This window comes from Propithecus coquereli, unplaced genomic scaffold (assembly GCF_000956105.1).
Source record: "Propithecus coquereli isolate 6110/MARCELLA unplaced genomic scaffold, Pcoq_1.0 Scaffold235, whole genome shotgun sequence".
NCBI classification, from domain to species: Eukaryota; Metazoa; Chordata; class Mammalia; order Primates; family Indriidae; genus Propithecus; species Propithecus coquereli.
In genome coordinates this window covers 5586729-5607026 of record NW_012147897.1, presented here as the reverse complement: position 1 = coordinate 5607026, position 20298 = coordinate 5586729, and the positions used below count along the sequence as shown (strand labels likewise).

Genomic DNA, 20298 nt, shown 5'->3' with positions numbered 1-20298 from the left:
GTTTGACCTCAACAGACATGAGAGTAGAAAACCCGGCATGGACCTGCTGCTACCTAGCTGACCACCCCACTTCACATCTCTGGGCCTCAGTTTTCTCATCTGTGAGATGGGGCAGTGATCGTACCCATCTCACAGGGTTGCTGGGGGGAGCAAATGCGATCATGTTACGTGAACATTCTTTATAAAAGGTGAATTATGCCCGAATCACCCCAGTTTACAGAGGAGGTAAACTGAGGCGCAGTGGGGGGAGGGAGAATTGCCAAGGCCATAATAACTAATAATATTGTGGGCATAAGAACCCAGCGCCTGAGCCCGGAATCTGCCGCCTGCGTCCGGACTCCTCATTCCTCTTCTTTCCGTCACTCTGTCCTCCGCCTCAGTGGCTTTCAGCCTTGTCCTTTGGGCATGTCTCTCCCTCTCACTGTCTCTCTGTCCTGTCTCTTCTAATGTCTCTGGTCTCTGTCGCCTCCTGCCCTTCCTTCCGGCTGCCCAGGTCCCAGCCTGAGTGGCGCAAGGGCGCGGCCGGGCCGGGGGACCGCGCTAGGTGGACAAGCCCTCTGCCGCGCTCCGGCCACACGTAACTCGAACCCCGGGCCGGGTGGGAGAGGACGCCCGCCTCGCGCTCTGCCTCCTCGGGCCGACCCCTCCTTTGTAATTTGAATAAAACGCCTCCCCCGCCCCGCGCGCAGCCTTAACCCGCCGCCTCCGCTCTCCCCGACTGCAGGCGGCGTGCGCGCAGGACGAGCGGCGGTGGCGCTGCAGGCGGCTGGACTCGGCGCGGCTCCTCCTGGGCGCGACCCCTGAGCGCGCCCGCCGCGCGACGATGAGGGCGCGGCCGCAGGTCTGCGAGGCGCTGCTCTTCGCCCTGGCTCTCCAGACCGGCGTGTGCTATGGCATCAAGTGGCTGTAAGTAGGGACCCTGAGTCCACGCCGACGGGGACGGGCGGCGGGGGCGGCGGAGGGCGTGAAGGGGTCCCCTGGATAGGGCGAGCGCGCCAAGACCCAGGAGCCCAAGTTGGCTTGGCAATCATGGGCAAATCATTCTTCTCAAGACCGCATCCCCCCCCGCCCCGCTGTAAAATGTCTTTACCTCCCCCGGGCTTGCAAAGAGGAAGAGAGACAGGGCGTGGGGGGCGATGGACTTGCCCGGTCCTGAGCTGGCGGTTGCGCAAAGGCCGCTGAGTTGCGGGAGACCTCCGCGGGGGCAGATGGAAACAGACCTCTTGCCAGGGGGCCTGGCACAGGGGCGGCTCAAGATTGTCAGTCTCCTTGACCCTAGCTGGAGGTCCACAAAGACAGTCCTGACCCCTCCACCTGGGTGACCTTGGGGAAGTGTCACTCTACCTTTTGGCGCCTCAGCGTCCTCTGTCACAGAGGGTGACTCTCCAGCGCGCTCAGGTCAGATGAGAAGAGGCCATGAAAGGAGCCTCCTGAGCTGTCAGATGCTGTGCTCATGTGCAGGGCGTTCCTGTAGACAGAAATTATTAATGGCGAGGTAGGTGGGAGAGAGAGGCCGCCTTGCCCAGCAAAAGGGGGTGCCTACTCTGTGCCGGCTGTGGGCAGGCGGGGAGAGGAGGAAAAGCCAGCCCCTTCCCGGAGGAGCTGCCCTCTGGGCTGGGAGAGATAAGCCCAGGCCGTAAATAACTCCACAAGTGTCCAGTGCCCCAGGAGAGACCAGTGCTGTGTTACAGGGGCCCAGAGGACGGCAGACCACCTGGTGGGGGGGGCACAGACTTGGGACACTGGGGAACTTTTTCAGGGGCAGTGGCCTTAAGGACTGAAGAGCTGTGGGGAGTTTGGCTGGTGGGGGCAGTGGGGAGGAGAGCATTTGGGTGGAGGGGACTCCATGAGCAAAGGCCCAGATATGGGTGGAAAAGTCCAGGACAGGACACAGGTCTGGAGTTTGGGGTGGGGGCAGGGAGCCATGCAGATAAGACAGCAGGGGACAGATTATAGAGGCTGGGGAGGGGCCCTGAGGAGAGTTTGTGGATTAGCTAGAAGACAAAGCGATAGTGGCTGGGCTGCCAACAAACAGTCTGGAGGTCACTGGCCCTGCCCCTTCTGGGGCTGAGTTATAGATTAATTGATGATTCTAGAGAGGAACCCCATCTTCCTGCATTTCTTGTTTGCAAGGAGAAGCCTGGGCTCAGTGGTTGCCCAGCCCTGGGGCCCCAGCTCCTCCCAGCTGTCTTTGATGAGTTTTATGAGAAAGAAACCACCTTCCTTCTGCTGCTGGGTACCCGGCACTGTCCCAGCTGGCAGGGACCTCTGATCAGTGAGTCCAAGCCCCTCATCCACCACAGATAAGAAAACTAAGGTGCAGAGAAGGAGAGGATTTGCTGGGGGGCACAAGGAGCATCAGAGGCCGAGAACTAGGCTCGGTGACATTTGCTGCTCATAAGAGCATTGTGGGGGACACAGCTATCATCCCTGCTCTACAGTGGCAATACTGAGGCTCTGAGAAGGGCATGATGCACACAATCCCCCAGGCTGGCATGTGGTGGGGTGGATGGCTCAGCCCAGCATCCATGTCCTCTATCCCCACTGCAGAGCCCAGGCCACGACAGAAATGGGCATGACCCAGCATCTGCCTTAAAGAAGCTCCCAGGCTCCTGGGGGAGACGGACACATAGAAAATACAAAGTGGACCGTGGTCCCTGTCCTCGGAGAGGGAGCATGGGAGTCCAGAGGAGGAGCGGTCAGTGCCACCTAAGGGAGGCATGTGGGCTGGGCTTGGAAGGACAGGTGGGATTTTACTGGGCAGAGGTGCAATGCAGAGTGGGCATCCTAGGCAGGACAGTGCATGTGGACACACTCAGAGACACCAGGACAGCAAGAGCCTCCTCCCAAATTTCCCAACACTGCTCTCAGAGCTTTGGTCCTTTAATTTTGATAATACCGTACTCCTTTGAGAGAAGTGATAGTCTTATCCCTGCCATTTTACGAATGAGGAAAATGAAGTATGGAGAGGCTAAGCAGCTTCCCCAAGGTCACACAGCTAGTTAATGGTGGCTGTAGGATCAGATCCCAGGCAGACAGGCTCCATGAGGCCAAACCTCTGGATAATGGTTAAACTCTTGCTGGGGCTTAAGACAGACTGGGAAGTGGGAGAAGGGGTGGAGTTTAAGAATAACAATGCTATGTGCGTGTGTGTGTGTGTGTGTGTGTGTGTGTGTGTGTGTGTGTGTACGTATGTGTATATATAGACACACCATATGAGCAGGTCATGTGTACCTTGCTACATGCTAGGCACTGTTGTCAGTGCTCTTTGTATATGGTTTCATTTAAATCTTCCAACCACCCTGTGAGGTGGCTTCTGCCATTCCCCCATACTCAGAAGAGGAAACGGAGGCGGGGGGATTCTTTATCTAGCAGGGTGTCACAGCTAGCATGTAGTAGAGGCAGGATTTGAATTGGGCTATCTGGCTCTGTGGCCTGTGGTGCACTGGGTGCACTGCCAGGGAGCCATAGGACAGTTGGGGACAGGGAAGTGTACAGAGGGGTGGGAGGCGGGGGCTCATCCAGGAGGCTCAGCTGTCCTGGGGTTGTCCCAGGGGCCCATGCTGTCCTGGGCCTTTGAAAAGTGACCTGGAGATGAAAGGGGCATTTGACACAGGAATGAAACCAGATGTGGCTGAGGGACCTGGAATGCCCACCAGGTGGGTGCCTGTAGCTCAGGCTGAGCCAGTGGGGTGGAGGCCAGGGGAGTGGAGTCAGAGCCTGGCTGTCCATGGAAGCACCTGCCCAGAAATAACCGGGAGACCCTTCCCCTACCTTGCCTCCACCCCAACCAGGTACTGGGAGACTCCCAACCCAGCAAGTGTTGGGGGAACCCAGGTCTGGGCCATCCACCTCCTTCCTGGCTGCCCCCGGTAGGGAAGGGACTAAGGGTGGCACCAGCCTGCTATGAAGCACGGGGGTTCCGGGTGAGAAGAAAGGCCCAGGCTGGCTGGGAGGGCCCATGAGGCCACCCCCCTCCCTGGGCAGCCAAGCCTGCTGCTCACCATAGGTGGGGCCTCTCAAGGAAGAGTCCCGAGAGAGTCTAGAAGGGACACAGATGCTGCCAAGTGGGGCAGAAGGAGCACCGGACTGGGAGTCTGAGTCCCAGCCTGAGCGCTGCCAGTTCATGAGCCATGGGCCAAGCCTCAGGCTGATCCATCACTTTAGCCTCTCTGAGCCTCAGTTTCCTCAGCTCCAAAATGCGGGTGGAAGTAGCCCTAGCCTGGGATCTGGGCTCTAGTTCAGCTCCGCCTCTGGTTGGCTGTGTATAGATCTGGGCAAACCCTGCCCTTCTGGGCCTCAGTTTCCCCACTTGCACGGTGAGAGTAGGTGATGCTGTAGAAGCTGCCCTTCTGCTTTTTGACTTACAAGTGTCAGACGAGGCCGGTCGGGCTTTACCTTGTAGGCTGGTATGGGGGGCGGTGGGGCCAGGTGGGCAGGCTTCCATCTCTGAGGTCCGGGCAGTCTTGGGTGTGAAGGGGACCTGGTGTCACTTCTAGGTAGGCCTTTCACTAGCCTCAGTTTCCCCATCTATGGGGCAAGGGAACCTGGTGGTCCCTCTTGTCTCTGGAGTCCTGGGACAAAGCCTAGGAGGGAACAGGAGGCCTCTCAGACCGTAGGACCCCAGGGGTTCCCTTCCTGGGCTGGCAGTTGCAGCCCCCAGCCTGGGGTGGCCGGTGAGGAAGGGGACGTTCTGAGGGGACCTGGTTCCTAGACCTGGGGCCTGATTGAGGAGTCATGACTTATCATGGAGGACTGTTCCCCACGGCTGCTGCAGGGGGGTGGATGGAAACCCAGAGAGAGGCTGAGCTTGCCTGGGTGGCCTAGAGGCCAGGTTCCTGCTCCATCCTCCCTGTCACGTGGGCACCAGGATGTTGTGGGGCCCAGGAGAGCCCAAAAAGACATGGGCAGGGGCGGGGCAAAAGTCTGACTTGGGAAATAGGGTCCCTTCAAACTCAATTGGTCTCCCACCCTAGAGTCCGCAGGGTCCAGAGAGGCAGCACTACAGGGCTTCCCAGGGCAAGCCTTGAGAGCCCCTGTGCTGGCCTCCAGCCCTGACCAGGGTCCTTTCCACCCTGGAAGTGTAGCTATGGATGTGAGATCTACCCACCACCGACTTTTGACCTTACCCCATCTGTCCCCTGGTGTAAGGGTGCAGTGCCAGGCTATATCCTGGGCAGTGCTAGTGCAGGGGACCTTCTGAGCCCAGCTCTGCCAGACTCACCCGGTACCGAGAGGGCTGGTAGCACCACTCAGTGCCATGAGCAGCCGGGCTGCAGAACTGCAGAGCCAGACCTGGGGCCCTGGTCATGTGAAGGAACCCAAGCCTGGCTGCTGGGTCCCGGCCTGGAATTCGTCATATGCCTGACCCCATGCCTAAAGGCAGGGGGATGCTGGGAAGCGCAGGTCCAGGACGAAGGCCCTTCTTGAAAAGGGGCCTTACCTGGGCCAGGTACCCTGAGCTGCCCGAGGGTAGGGCCACCTGGCAACACTAGGAAAACACCTCAGTGATACACTGGGCAGGGAAGGCAGGGAGGAGGCTCTTTAGTGCACCAGGCAGGAGATGACGGAGGCCCTGCCCGGAGGCATTAGGCGGGGAGGACCGACCACCCAGGCGTGAAGATGGCCAGGTGCAGAATAAAGTGCGAGGGAGGACTGTGGCTCCAGCGATGGGAAGGTGAAGTCATTTGTCAGCTTGTGTTACCTTAAAATGTCCACACCATTGGAACCTACATTGGTTATGGACATTGAAAGAATGGATGGGGAAACTGAGGCAGGGCAAGGGGCAGTGATCTGCCCAAGGTCATGCAGTGAGGGAACAGCTGAGCCAGAGCTTGAACCCAGGTCTCTGTCCCAGCCTGCCCCAGGAGAGCCCCCGGCTCCTGAGTGAGAGAGAAGTCTCGCCGCCCCCAGAGCCCTGGGCACGGGCCTTGCCTGTGAACTCTGTGTTCCCTCCTGTCCTTTCCTCCACCCTCTCCCCCAGCCCCCACCCCAGATAAACTGAAATGTTTCCAATTAGGGGTCTGCTGGAGTGAGGCAAGCTGAGATGTCCACACGGGTAATTCCCCCGCCTCCCGCCCTAATCCTTGATTACCTCCCCAAGGGGGATTTAGTTAGAAACGGTCATTACCACTAATTACCAGATGACCGCATGGCCCTCCTCGGGAGTGGAATCTGCTGCCTCCCACCTCCCCAGCGCCGGGGCTGGCTGCTCCCATGGGCCCCAGCCCCTCTGCCTCCGGGGCGGTCCCTGGGCTCTGCCCTGCCCTGCTCCCACCAGGGGCCTCCGAAACAGCTTCCTACTTATCCGCTGGCCGCCCAGGGAGTCGGAGCCTCATCTGGGAGCTGCCTTTACAGCACCTTCTCTCAGCCATCTGGGGAGGCTGGCTCAGGGGTGGCCCACGGTCCCAGCCAGTGAGACCCCTGGCACCAGGAGCACAGAGCTCCCCTCCCTGAGAGCTACGGCACCCAGCACTCAGGGACTGCCTGACCTGAGCCCTCGGTGGGAGGCTCGGCCCACCCCATCCCCTTCTTGGCTTGAGCAGGAGCCTGGGGGAGACAGGGAGGCAGCCCACGCGGCTTGGACACCACTGCGCCTGCGCCGGCCTGATGTTTGATTTGCTGTCGTTCATGTAACCCTTCCCACTTTCAAATGCTCAGAGGGGAAGGGAAGAAAGTTGGGAGGGTGAAGAGCAGAGAGGGCTCAGGACAGGCTGAGTGGACTTCCCAGAACAGAGCAGACAGGGGACCGAGAATGGGGAGGCCACGGCTCATGCAGGGACTGACAGCCCAGCAGGGAGGAGGACTTGACTTGCAGGGGGATGCAGGGAGTACAGCCCCTGGCCCTGCCTCCACATCCTCACTGGTCCAAAGCGGGGATAATAATCTCGTCTAGACCGCCCTCCGCAGCGTGAAATGAGAGGCTCTGTAAACTGGGAAGTGCTGTGTCCACACCGGGGCTGTTACCTTGCAACAGCACCACACACGTGAGCAGTGTTTGCTGGCTGGGGGTGGAGGGCTGTTAACAGCCAAGAAACATGCCGAGGTGATGACACTTGCCTTTGTGTGGTCAAAGCCCACCCAGGAAGGGCTGCAGGGAATCGGGCAACAGGTTCCTAGGAGGGAAGGCCAGGGAGGCCCAGACCAGTTCCATGTGGGTCAGGGACCACGTCTGAGGTCTGCTGTGTGGCGTGCCCCGGGCCGGGCCCTGGCATCCAGACACGCCAAACCTTTCCCTGCTCATAGTTTGGGGAGGGGGGGCTGAGCCGGGGTCGCAGTGAGGGGAGACTGCCCGGGACACCCACAGTGAACGCAGACAGGATGGGCTGTGCTGCCCTAACTGCAGACCCCAGGCCTTGCTCGCCATCCCTCGGCCTCCTCCTGCGTCTCTGGGAAGGTTTCTATCTTCGGGGGTTACAGGGTGGGTGGGGCATGGCAGAGAATGAGAGGCAGGAGGAAGTGAACCAACTACTGAGGACTTAATGAGGCACACAGTACCCAGCCCTTGCAAGACCCCAGGGTCCCCATTTCGTAGCTGGTGCCCACAGAGGGGCAGCAATTTGCCCAAGTTTGCACAGCGCCTAGAGGGCAGAGCTGGAGTTCGAGTCCCCGTCTTCTTACTCCTGGTCCAAGATTCACCTGGCCACGAGTAGGGGGACTTCATCTATGAAAGCTCCAAACACTTTGCACACATGTTGTTATTTAAGTCTTACCATAGCCTTTTGAAGGAATACTCATCATTTCTTTATAACAGATGAGAACCACGAGGCCCGGAGAGGTTGGGTAACTTACCTAGGTCACACAGCTGGTACTCAAAGCTTGTGCTCTTCCCTGGACAAGCCCAGGAGGCAGAACAGCTGGGTCATTGACTTACAGCTGTTAATAGTTTTGTCCAGGCATTAGACTAGGGACACCCTGAGGAAAGGATCTATGTCATGTTCATTACCAAAGGAGTCTGAGGAGAATTGGTGCTTAGTAAATATTTCTTCCACAAGTAGATGAAGTTCATTTATTCATTCAAGTACAGGAGCAGGGGGAAAGGCACTCTTGGCCTCAGGAAAAGCTCGGGCAAAGGTATGGTGGTAAGACAGTTCCTGTTGGAGAAGTCAGGAGACTGGTGTGGACAGGTTTTAGGTTGAGGACAGGAGGCTGGGGAAGGCTGGGGGGCCAGGCTTCGAGGAGCCCTGAATGTCAGGTAGCAGCCCTTGGCCTTGACTGGGTGGGCGTAGTGGGGCTGCCAGCAGGTGGGAAGAGACCACCAAGGCAGTAATTTTAGTAGCTCCCATTGTTGAGCCCTGACCACAGCACTCAGCCCTGGGCAGAACATGTGATGCACATGTTCGGACACCCATTGTCTGATTTAATCCCTCAGATAATGCTGGGAGGGTGGTGGGAGAGGAGGGGTTAAGTGACCTGCTCAAGGTCACAAGGGGAATGATGGAGCCCGGAGTCTACCCAGGCCCGTGCTATTCCCTGAGCACCTGGCTGCCTCCCTCAGGACTCAGACCAGGGGTTCTGGGTCCCAGCCTCACCAGGTGTCAGCCCCAGCCCTGGGTGAGGACCACTGAGGCCGCAGCAGTGGGGCACTCAGCCCTTATGGCTGCAGATTGGCTTTTTCTTGCCCCCTGTCCCTGCAGGATCTCTGCTGGGTTGCTGAGGGCCAGCTGGCTCTGGTTCCAGACACCCCCTGCTGTGTGTGGGCAGTGCTGGGCGCAGGTCGATGTGGAGTCCTTTAGGGCTGTGAAGTCCCTCTAGCTGCACTTGGGAGGAGTGCTGCCTGGTGCAGCCTGCTCCTCAGAGAAGGCCTGGGAGAGCAGCGGTTCCAGGATGGACCTGGCCCTAGAGTCTTAGAATCCCAGTACCCAGAGCCAGGATCTGGGGGGCTCTTAGGTGCTATAACATCACCAAGGGTCATAGAGACCCCTTTGGCTGACATTCCTCAAGCGAAAGGCTTTGTGCTCAGTGTGCTCAACAGACTCTCTGAGTTAAACAAAACCAAGCCTGTTACTTTGCTGCAGGACTTCTCAGGACCTTTAAAATGTTAATGTACATGAAGACTCTCCAAGGGGGGACATGATACATTGCATCCCCCAAATGCATCCCTTTTTTCAGAGTATCTCGCTGGAACTCATTCTGGAAAATACAGTTTACAGATGTACACACTGAGACCCAGAGAGGAGCAGTGATTTATCTAAGGTCACATAGCAAGTTAATGGCCAAATCTGGATTAGATGCTAAATTTTCCAAGTTCCAGGTCATCACAAAACTGAGTGGCTCTTTAAGCCTTTATTAACAATCCCTCGCATGGATACGGGACCTTACAACATAATAAATGGGTTTAGTAATTAGATGAAACAATGATGGAAAACTCCTAACTCATGTTGCGTATATGGTAAAGACACAATTAATAGTGTGCATAATTATTGTGATTACAGTAATCTAGCAGTTAGCATGGTTCCTGGCACATCGCTGCACAGTGTTGAATGAATGTTGAGTAAAGACTAATAATTCACAGCTGTGTGAGAACTAAACAGAGCAATGGATGTGTGTGTGCTTTGTGAACTGGAAAACTGGTTTTTGTTAGTTTAATCATAATAAAGCTTAGGTAAGATGGGGAATGTGATCCTACGTTATGAAAGGGGCCTGAGGCCCAGAGAGGGACAGTGATGTGCCCAAGCTCACACAGGGACGGGAGGGAGATAAACTACTCTGCCATGCGGCACTTTGGCTCCTGGTTTCCTGGCTTCTTCCAGAGAACATTGAGGGGCAGGCTGGGGCCAGTAGCGCAGGTGGAGGCGGCGCGGCCTCTCACAGCCCTGTCTTTGCTTCCACCCCTTGTTGCCGTTCGGCGGTGTGCAGGGCACTGTACAAGACTCCGGCGGCCCTGGCGCTGAACCAGACGCAACACTGCAAGCAGCTGGAGGGCCTGGTGTCCGCACAGGTGCAGCTGTGCCGCAGCAACCTGGAGCTCATGCACACCATCGTGCACGCCGCCCGCGAGGTGACCAAGGCCTGCCGCAGGGCCTTCGCCGACATGCGCTGGAACTGCTCCTCCATCGAGCTCGCCCCCAACTACCTGCTTGACCTGGAGAGAGGTAGGGAGCTGGCGGGGCTGCTGGGAGGTGCTGGGGGCTGCCGAATGCACGCGGGTGAGGGTGGGTGAACTCAGGCATACGTCTGCGTGTGTTTAGATAGGTGAACGAATTCGTGGACGGGTGGATTATGGATTCACGGGTGGACGAATGAATAGACGGATGCTGGGTGGATACACAGATGCACAGAGGGAGGGATGGACGGGCGCATGGTGGATGAATTAATCATAGGTATGGGTATTCAGGCTCGCATGAACGAATGAGTAAACATGTAGGTGAGTGACTGTGTCAGCACCAGGGAGTCCAAATGACATTGCAAACACACGTGCTCCCTAATGCATGAGCGAAGGAACAACCAACCCCTGCTGTATGTGAGGCCACGTGTCAGGGAGGCTCTTGGGAAGGGAGTATATGAAGGAGAACGCCAGAGCCCACCCGTAGGGGCAGACAGGTGTGCCACAGGTAATACCAGCCCAGGCTGCTGAAATTGCTGCATGCTGCACAAAGTGCGGTAGAAATAGCAAAACATCTCCTGTGGAAAGACTTCCTGGAGGAGGTGGCTTATGGGGTGGGTTTGGGGGGACCTGTTTGCAACAGAGATGATTTTGCCTCGTGGAAACACCCTAATGGGTCTCATCTCTCCCCTGCATGGTAGTAATTTCTCTCATGGGTCCTAAACATAACGGCTAATGTTTGTGCAGCACTTGACACCCCTTTCCTTCCTTCCTGAATTACTTGAACTCCAGAGCCAGCCTGTGAGGTAGGTATTGTCACCCATGCTCTACACGTAAGGAAACTGAGGCTGGAGACGGGAAAGTGACTTGCTGGTTGAGAGATGGAGCCAGGGCTCAGACCCAAGGCCGGGACCCCCCACAGCCGGGGCACGTGGGTTCCGTATTAGTTTCCTAGGGCTGTTGTCACTGTGTGCCACAAACTGGCTGGCTTCAAACAACAGAAATGTATTGTCTTCAGTTCTGGAGGCTGAAAGTCCAAAATCCAGGTGTGGGCAGGGCCAGGCTCCCTCCAAAGGTGCTAGGGAAGGAGCCTTCTCGCCTGTGCCCAGCTCCTGGTGGCTGCGGCAATCCTTGGTGTTCCTTGGCTTGCAGCTGCGTCACTCAGTCTCTGCCTCCGTGGACACACGGCATTCTCCCCCTCTGTATGTCTGTGTATCCAGAATTCCCTCTTACAAGGACACCAGCCACTGGCTTAGGGCCCACCCCGACCCAGTGTGACCTCTTCTCAGCTCCACTACATCTGCAAAGACCCTATTTCTAAATACGGTCATGCTCGCAGGTACAGGGTCAGAACTTGAGCGGATCTTTTTGCGGGACACAGCGGATTCCTTGGACACTCATCTGGCCTGTGAGGAGCTCAGGGCCTGGGCCTTTGTTCCTGTAGAACAGCCCCAACCCCGAATGCAGGGAGAGCAGGGTCAAAGCCTCGTGGGAGAGGGTGTGCCTGTGGGTGTGCGGGTCTCAAGTGAGTGTGGCACCCAGCTGGTGTATTTGGGGGGAACTGAGGGAGAAGGGGTGACAGCCTGACGGCCCTAGTGCTGTCCCCTGCCAGTACCACCCTGGTTACAGAGGGTGGGAGTGAAGGAGGAGGGCCTCAGACCTGGCAGGGTCCTGTCCTTGGATGCCTGCCTGGCTGACCCACCCCTCCCGCCCCCAGGGACCCGGGAGTCGGCCTTCGTGTATGCGCTGTCGGCCGCTGCCATCAGCCACGCCATCGCCCGGGCTTGCACCTCCGGCGACCTGCCCGGCTGCTCCTGCGGCCCCGTCCCAGGTGAGCCACCCGGGCCCGGGAACCGCTGGGGAGGATGTGCGGACAACCTCAGCTACGGGCTCCTCATGGGGGCCAAGTTTTCCGATGCTCCTATGAAGGTGAAAAAAACAGGATCCCAAGCCAATAAACTGATGCGTCTACACAACAGTGAAGTGGGGAGACAGGTAACCACCCACCCCACCCACCCCCCAGATAGTCGTGCTTGTGCCGTTGGCCAGAAAAGGGCCACCCAATGTGCCCCAGTGGAGGGGGGTGTGGGGATGGGCCCTGATCGGTCCACACCTGATGGCTTCCACCTTCCTCAGCTCTTCCCTCTCCAGCTGCTTGGGGCTCTCTGGGCTCCTCCTCCTCCAGGGAGTCCACTGGGATTTGGGTTGTCCAAGTGGAAGGAGCCTGAACTAGCAGTCAGGAGCTCTGAGTGCTGGCCTTGGCTCTGGCTTAGTGACGCTGGGCAAGTCACTTCCTCTCTGGCCTCAATTGTTCCCATCTGTGAAATGGGGGAGGTGATCTGGTGCTAAGTCCCTGTCTGCCATGTTCTTCTGGCTGTGCTCCCGGCGTGTGGAGAGGGCTGTGGGCAACAGAGCCTCATGCTAAGGAGCCATCTCCTTGGATTAACAGGGACTCCCACCCAAACCCGCCCCAACCTCCAGAACACAGTTTCCCTCCAACATTTATTATCATCAGTTTCTTATTAATTCCTCACCTCATTGCACAGGCTGGGTGAGTGAATGCTAAGTGAACGAACAGACCTTTTTTTCCTTTGAAAATTAAAAAAACCACAACACTTTATACCAATCCATGTTGCACTGTGCTCGGTCCTCGACCCATTTTCTCTCCTGTGGTCCAGGGAACAGCTCTGGGGCAGGTGCTATTGTCCCGAGTCCACAGATGGGGGAAGGGCCCACGAGGGGCAGGGCTGGCTGCTCGGCCAGAGCCGTGTGTACAGACGGCGTGTCACCAACCCCTGCCCGCACCTGTTAGCCACGTTTTACAGAGGCACCAGGGGAGGCCAGAAGACCGCAAGTGGCTCGGCCACAGGGCATGACAGAGCCCAGGTCCGTGGGAGTCCAAGTCCAGAGGCTTCCATGTCCTCACCTTCTCTCGCTGGTCTCCCTCACGTGAGGACTCTAGGATGTCCAGGACATCCTTGGACAGTTAGGGAAACTGAGGCCGAATCACACTGTGGGTTTGTAGGAGAGCCTGGCCAGGGCCTCAGGACTTCTGTCTCTCAGCCTGCCACCTGCCCTTGTTCGCGGAAACCCCGCCCCAGGCCCACCACCAGGGCGGGACCGGCGGAGGTCGCCGGAGGTCGCCACCCCCCCCTCAGGGCAGTCCAAAGCGGGTCCTCAGCTGCAGTGCACGTCAGGCGGGTCCCTGGGGCCGTGTACAAAAGGGGCGCAATATCCCCCAAGCTGCAGGGCTGTGTCGGGATTAAATGAGGTCACGGCCACATGTTTTGGACCCAGTGGGCCTCAGGAAGCCCTGGGCCCCTTTCCTCACCTACGCTGAGGGACCGAACCTGGTTTTCCTTTCCCTGAGGACCCCAAGTGCCTCGATGCCCTGTGGTCCTGTTCACTTCACTCTGGGCCCTCCACAGGCTTCACTCAGCAAATTCCAGGCTTTATACCCAAACGGACTCCCTCGGTCCCCACTTCCTGCCACTGGTGAGGGGGAAGGAGCCCTGGGACCTTGAGCAGCTACTCTCTAAGTGATCTGGGGCAAGTCCTTGCCAACTGTGCCTCAGTTTCCCCATGTCTCTGATGTGGGGGCGGGGGCAGGGCCCAGGTGAACCATGACCCTTGCAGCTCTCTGTATAGGACAGGTGGGAGGGCAGGCCTGGGCAGGGGGATCCTGAGTGGAAAGGAGTGTTTTAAAAGGCAGAACTGTAAGGCCCTTAGAAGGCATCTAACTCCTGCTCCTCAGGTTCAGATGGGGAAACTGAGGCCCAGGGAAGCCGGTGGGCCTGAGTCCTTTCCGAAGCTGGGGCTAGAGTCTACCCATACCCCCGAGCCCAAACCTCCCCACTGTCCACCTTAGTTATTACTTAAACCAATTTTTTAAAACCCAAATTGATTTAGCTTTCGTAGTTCACAAAACTCCTTCATGCATGTCATCTCATTTAATCCTCACAGCACTCTGCAAGGCAGGAGCTGTGCGCCCGCTTTGCTCAAAAGAACACAGAGGCCCTGAGTGGTGTCACGGCCTGCTGAGGGTCGCCTGGCAGGAGCACTGGCAGTGGAGCGGTGGCGGAGGCATGCATTCCCCCTGCCTCTTCCTCCCTCCCCATTCCTGCCCCACTCCCTTCCTTCCTTCTCTTCTTTCCCTCCCTTTTGTCCAGCAAGCATTAGTGAGCAGCAGTTTTGTGTGAAAGAAAAGCATGGAACAGCTAAAAGCCACCACTTTTGGAATCCCCCTCAGACCTGGGTTCAAATCCAGCTCCACGATTTTCTAGCTGTGCCATCTGGGGCATGAGACTTAGCCTCTCTGAGCCTTTGTTTCCTCTTTGTAAAATGGGGAGGATAAGGATACCTTCCTTGAAGGGCTGTTGTGATGATTAACGCACATTATGTGTTAGAGCACTTGGCATATAGTAGGTGCTCAGTAATGGCATCTCTTATCCCTAGAAATGTCTCTCTTCCTGCCCCTCAGCTGCCCCCTAGGTTGGAGGAAGGCCCACAACACCTCCAAGCTTTGGAGCAAAAAGCTCCATCACTTGAGGCTTAGGTAGGCGATGACTCCCCGAGAGTGCCCAGCTATGCAGTGGGTAGGGCCAGGGTGCCTGGGCAGGCCAGGGAGGGGGCTCCAGCCGCCCAGCCCGACGCCCTCCCCTGTCCGCAGGCTCTGCGCGCCTCTCTGGAAATGAAGTGCAAGTGCCATGGGGTGTCTGGCTCCTGCTCCATCCGCACCTGCTGGAAGGGGCTGCAGGAGCTACGGGACATAGCTGCTGACCTCAAGACCCGCTACCTATCGGCCACCAAGGTAGTGCACCGACCCATGGGCACCCGCAAGCACCTGGTGCCTAAGGATCTGGATATCCGGCCTGTAAAGGACTCGGAACTTGTCTACCTACAGAGTTCACCTGACTTCTGCATGAAGAATGAGAAGGTGGGCTCCCACGGGACGCAAGACAGGTAAGGGCCTGCTGCTACCCTGGAAGGAGAGGGCCAGCTATGTTGGACAGGCTGCTCCCCAGCTCAGGGTCAGGCACACAGTCGGGACCCAGTTGGCATTAGGGGAATGGAGTCCCTGCCCAGTAGAGGGAGGTGGCCCCAGGAATGCTGAGTGCAGATGCCAGGGTGCAAGGGCCCCCACAGAGCTTCTGGGAGTGCCTGTTCTGCACCTCTCCCTGGCAGGGGACCCTGGGGAATGGAGGCTGGTAGGAGCCCCCACCCCACCCTGCCCCAGTGGGAGAGACAGATGAGAAGAGACAACGACTCTACTGAGAGACGGGGGCTAGGGAAGACGTTGCCCAGCATGAACTAGGTGCTCAGTAAATGTCAAATGAATAGATGAAGGATGAATGTCATACAGCCTGCTCACTGGACGAGAGAGGACCTGAGGGCCCAGCACGGTGGCTCACACCTGTAATCCTAGCACTCTGGGAGGCTGAGGCAGGAGGATCACTTGAGCCCAGGAGTTGGAGGTTGCAGTGAGCTATGATGACGCCACTCTACTGTAGCCGAGGCAACAGAGCCAGACTGTCTCAAAAAATAAAAAAAAGAAAGAGGACCTGAATGGCACAGGGGAGGCAGGGGCAGCAGCCAGCCCAGAACCGCACGAGGTCCACACAGAGCTGAAGGAGGGTGTGGTCTGCCTGCATTCAGTAGAGTAAGCGTGCTCGTGTGTGCCCCGACCCGCTCCAGCCCTCCTCCCAGGCCCCAGCTCCTCCTATCTCCTCCTGGGGACCCCCTGGTCCCATATTCAGAGCCAGGGCTGGGGTCCCTACAGCTCGCCCAGTCGCGGCTGCTGCAGCCGGCTCAGGACAGGAGAAGCGGAGCCGTGGAGACCGCAGACCCGTGAGCCAGGTGGGGCTGGTGGGGGTTCAGGCAAGCAGCGTTTCCCAAAGACCGTTCTGGAGAAGGCTGGCCCTGACATACTATAATAGAAAGTTCTGCAATCAAATATGTTGGGAAATTCTCTTTGGTAATTCACGAGGCACGAGAACATATTAAAGGCTGCGAGGAATCTCATGATAAAGGATCTGTTTAAGCCAGTGTTTCCCAGAGGTGTTTGGCCGTGGAACTCTTTTATTAGGGAGCCCCTAATAGCATTCCACAAAGCTAGTGTTCTCGGGGTTAAAAGAATATTGAACCAGAGAGCGGGTGTCTGGGAACGTGTCTGGCACATAGTTGGTGCCCAGCCAGCATTTACTTCCTCCGCAGCCCACGTTCCCGTCTCCAGCAGAGGGAGGGGTGGTTTGGGGGGCTCCGTCCCCACAGGCCAGGGCAGCAGGCTCTGCGAGGAGGCCCAGGCTCCCATCTGGAGGCCAGATTGAGGGGGTCGGCGGAATGAAGATGGAACCGGGTCAGGCCAGGGAGACAGGAAGGAGTGAGAGGCTGGGCCGAGGCAGATGGGGATGGGGGAGGGAGAGGAGGATTCGAGAACACAGAGGGCTGGGGGAAGCCCACGGAGGACCTCGGGGCAAAGAGAGGGTCTCCCCGACCCATGAGCGGCTGTGTGTGTGTGTGTCGGGGAAGGGCACAGCTCCCTGGCTGGGTGAACCTGAGCATGTCCCTCACTGATCTGAGGCTCAGTCTTGCCTTCTGTGCAATGGGGAGGACACCAGGCAGCTCACGGGGTTGGCCAGTGATCTCCAATTACACTTATCCAGCATCTCTCTGTGCCAGGCCGGCTCCCCTCCTCCCTCAGGCTGCCAGGCCTCTCTCCCAGCCGCCCCCACATTACTGGAGAGGAGCCCCCACCCCCAGCACCGCCCACCCTCCTGGCATCCTTAGCATGCTGTTCCCCTGGGTGGGGCCTTGCACGCATCTGTATCGGTCAGCTTTTGCTGCAGTAACAAACAACCCCAATTTCTTAGTAGTTTACAACCACAAACACTTCTTGTACCCATTACATGAGGCTGCAGGTCAGCTGTAGCTCTGCCTGGCTCTGGCAGGCGCTGGCAGGCGGGGGGACCTCAAGTGCTCAGATTGTGACAGAGGGAAGCCCATTGCAAGAGGAGCCCAGAGGGGTCCTGACCCAGCCTGGACATCAAAGAAAGCTTCCTGGAGGAGAGGGAATGTGAGATGTATTGGGTTAGGGGATATGGAGTGCAGAGGGTTGGATATCATGTGCACAGGTGGTATCTCTGTAGAGGCTGGCACCCTAGCTGGGGCAGACACCTTGCAGCCCTCCTCAAATCTAACCTGGGGAAACTGAGGCCTAGCCAGCAGCCGATATTCCAAACCTCAGCCCTTTTGTCATGTTTTTTCCAGAGGCCTGCACCCCTGAAACTCACACCCCATGACCTGTGCCACCCTGTGCCCTGGGAGCCAGGCATCCCAGAGGCCCTTTCCTGGGCCCGCGGCCCTGCCCTCTCTAACTCCCCGTCCTGGGCACCCTCTCAGGCCTGGTCTGGTTCTGATGTTGGAGGCCAGGTTTTCAGACACTGCGTGTCAGGGATCTAGAAATAAAAAAGGAACTCTGTCCCCTTCTTACAACTGAGGGCCGAGTGGTCAACTATAGACCTTTAGGATAAGGCAGAGGGGGACTCATGGATGTTGAGTGGCTAAACAAACTTTTATTTAGTCACACGGACTATAAGTGGCTAAGCTGGGGCTTGAACCCAGCTCTGCCTGGCTCTGGGGCATGTATTCTTCCCACTGTTCTCCTGCCTCCCACAGGAACTGCTTGCAGCCCACATGTAGGTCGCTGACTCTCTCCAGGAGCTCCCCTCCTTCCCACCCCTGCCCGGTCCCTGTTGAGGCCTGGACCTCTCCCCAGCTGCTGCCCAGCCTCTGCCCAGCCTCCCTGCCTCCAGCCCTCCCCTGCCAGCTGCTCTCTCACTACCCAGACTGGGGCTTTGGCCTTTGCCTGGATGCTCCCTCAATACCCTCTTCTGTCCTCTGCATGTTAGTCCTGCTCATCTTCCATCAAAATCCTGCTTATCTGCCATCAAAATCCTGGGTGACCTCCTCTTCCAGGGAGCCTTCCTGAGCTCTCACAGACCCGGTGCTCACCCTGGGAAAGACCCTCTCCATCTGTGCCTTAGTTTCCCCATCAGTAGATCTAAGGATTAGATTCAGTCATCTCTAGGGCTTGCCCGTCTTAGACATTCTGGGATTCCTTTGTCCACACAGCTATGGGGACCCTTTTGTTCCTGCCCAGTGTTCCAAACCCTGCTGCTCTGTCCCCAGCTGCATCCCATAAAAACACCCCCTTTCTAGCCTCAGCTCAGCTAGAGGAACGACCAATCTGAACAGAGGTGTTTTCATTAGACAGAAGAACTGATAGCCACAGAGGGATATTTGCATTTCACAGGGACTGTCAGTGTCCTCTTATCCCACAGGCGTGATTCAGGAAGAAATGTGGCCCCTGCCAGCCCTGGGTCCCATGCCTTCAGGGTAGGGAGAGTAGCAACAGCCTTGGCTTCAGCAGCCCTGAGTTTAAGCCTCTGTCCTTTGTTTAGCCTGTGGTCACCGGTGTAAGGGGCATAATAATTCCACTCCCTCCCCAAGGACTCTGCCTGCCTCTAGTAAGATAAAATACCCGAGGGACGCGCCTGCCCTGTGGGAGGCCCGTGGCTGCCAGCCTCTCGCCCTCCACGGACAGTGTGCCAGGTGCTCACGAGGCCTCGCAACCAATGCCATTCTGAGTGTTTCAGAATGTGTCCTGGGATTCTAAAAGTGAAAACGATCTTCACATCTGTCTCAATATAAGTAAAGATTAAATATGAAGGTAAGATTATTAGACAGATTGGATTTTGAAGGTCCTTTGAGTATTTAGAAGTAGGAGAAACAGAAAAAAGATACCTTCAAGAAAACAAAGCAACCCCGTCGTTTCGGTAACTGCTTATTACAAATAGGGGAAAAGGTAGAAGTGCTCTTAGGTAAGAGAATTAGTTAAAATTCCCCAAAGATTGAGACACCTTCCAAGAGAGACTGAGTCAGTGGCCGCAGGAGAGGCTGGGAGTCCCAGGGTGTGTATGGGGGGGTGACAGGAACACTCACTGACCTCCTCCCCCCTCCACCAGGCAGTGCAACAAGACATCCAACGGCAGCGACAGCTGCGACCTCATGTGCTGTGGGCGCGGCTACAACCCCTACACAGACCGTGTGGTCGAGCGGTGCCACTGCAAGTACCACTGGTGCTGCTATGTCACCTGCCGCAGGTGTGAGCGCACCGTGGAGCGCTACGTGTGCAAGTGAGGCCGCGCGCTCCGCCCCACGCAGGGCGCAGACTCTGCCCGAGGACCCTCAGCGGCCAGGGCCGGGGGCCTGGAGACTCTCCGTGGAGTTTCGCTTGTGAATTCCAGATGCCTGGCGTGGGAGGTGGCCCGTGCTTTGCCTGCACTTGTAAGCCACCAGGAACGGAAGGCCTGGCCACCCTGGAAGGAGAGCCGGGACATCAAAGGAAACCGACAAGATTAAAAATAACCTGGCAGCCCGAGGCCCCGGCGTGCCCACAGGCTGGTCTAAGAATCCAGGGGCATGGGCTTGCTGAAGCTGGTGTGGACTTGACCTTTCAGGGCCAGAGAGCCCAGCCTCCGGGAGGGGTCTGCCCGCTCTCTTCAGAACGTCTGCGGGACCCCCAGCCCACCCCAGGGTCTGAACCTGCTGGGCCCACCACATGGAACCACTAGCTTGGGTTGTAAATGTGTTTTTGTTTTTTGTTTTTTTCTTCCTTTGGGATGTGGGAGCTACAGAAATATTTATAAAACATAGCTTTGTCTTTGGGGCGGCTCTCCTCAATTCCTCTTTATATATTTTATATATATAAATATATATATAATGATCTATATTTTAAAACAAGCTTTTTAAACAGCCATATGAAATAAACGCTGAGCGAAGCCCAGCCCGCCCCTGCAGTTTCTGGCCTCCTCAAGTGAACTCAGCGGCTTGCGGCGCTGGTGGGGGGGGGCGGGGGACTCTCCAGTTTCCAGGCAAGGCGGCTTCTGATTGATGTCCCTGCTCCCCCCGCACACGCCCACACCCGGCCCTGGCCCGGGTCTCCCTGTAAGATCTCCTGGTCAAGGGCGAGGACAGACGTCTTGAAACATAAACCCAGCTGGCAGCCTCTTCGCTCCTCAGGGACACACATGCAGGCGCTGCACAGCATGGCCCTGTCGTCAGGTCTGCCAGTGTGCTTCGGGAGCCAGGGGTGCAGGCCTCAGGGAGGTGGCAGACCCTGGCTCCAGCTAGCCCTGGTGGGTTTTCTGTGCGGCCCTGGGGAGGGCCCCCAGCCTCAGTTTCCCCGTTTGTAG

General features: G+C 57.4%; 1 protein-coding gene across 1 annotated transcript; it reads left to right on the top strand.

Moving 5' to 3' along the window:
* Positions 1 to 696: 696 nt before the first annotated feature.
* Positions 697 to 19980, top strand: WNT11 (wingless-type MMTV integration site family, member 11). The gene is made up of 5 exons (XM_012645602.1): positions 697 to 906; positions 9859 to 10094; positions 11763 to 12040; positions 14715 to 15007; positions 19069 to 19980. Exons 1-5 carry the CDS (start codon positions 824 to 826, stop codon positions 19241 to 19243), a joined length of 1065 nt encoding a protein of 354 aa, XP_012501056.1. The 5' UTR covers positions 697 to 823; the 3' UTR covers positions 19244 to 19980.
* Positions 19981 to 20298: the final 318 nt, after the last annotated feature.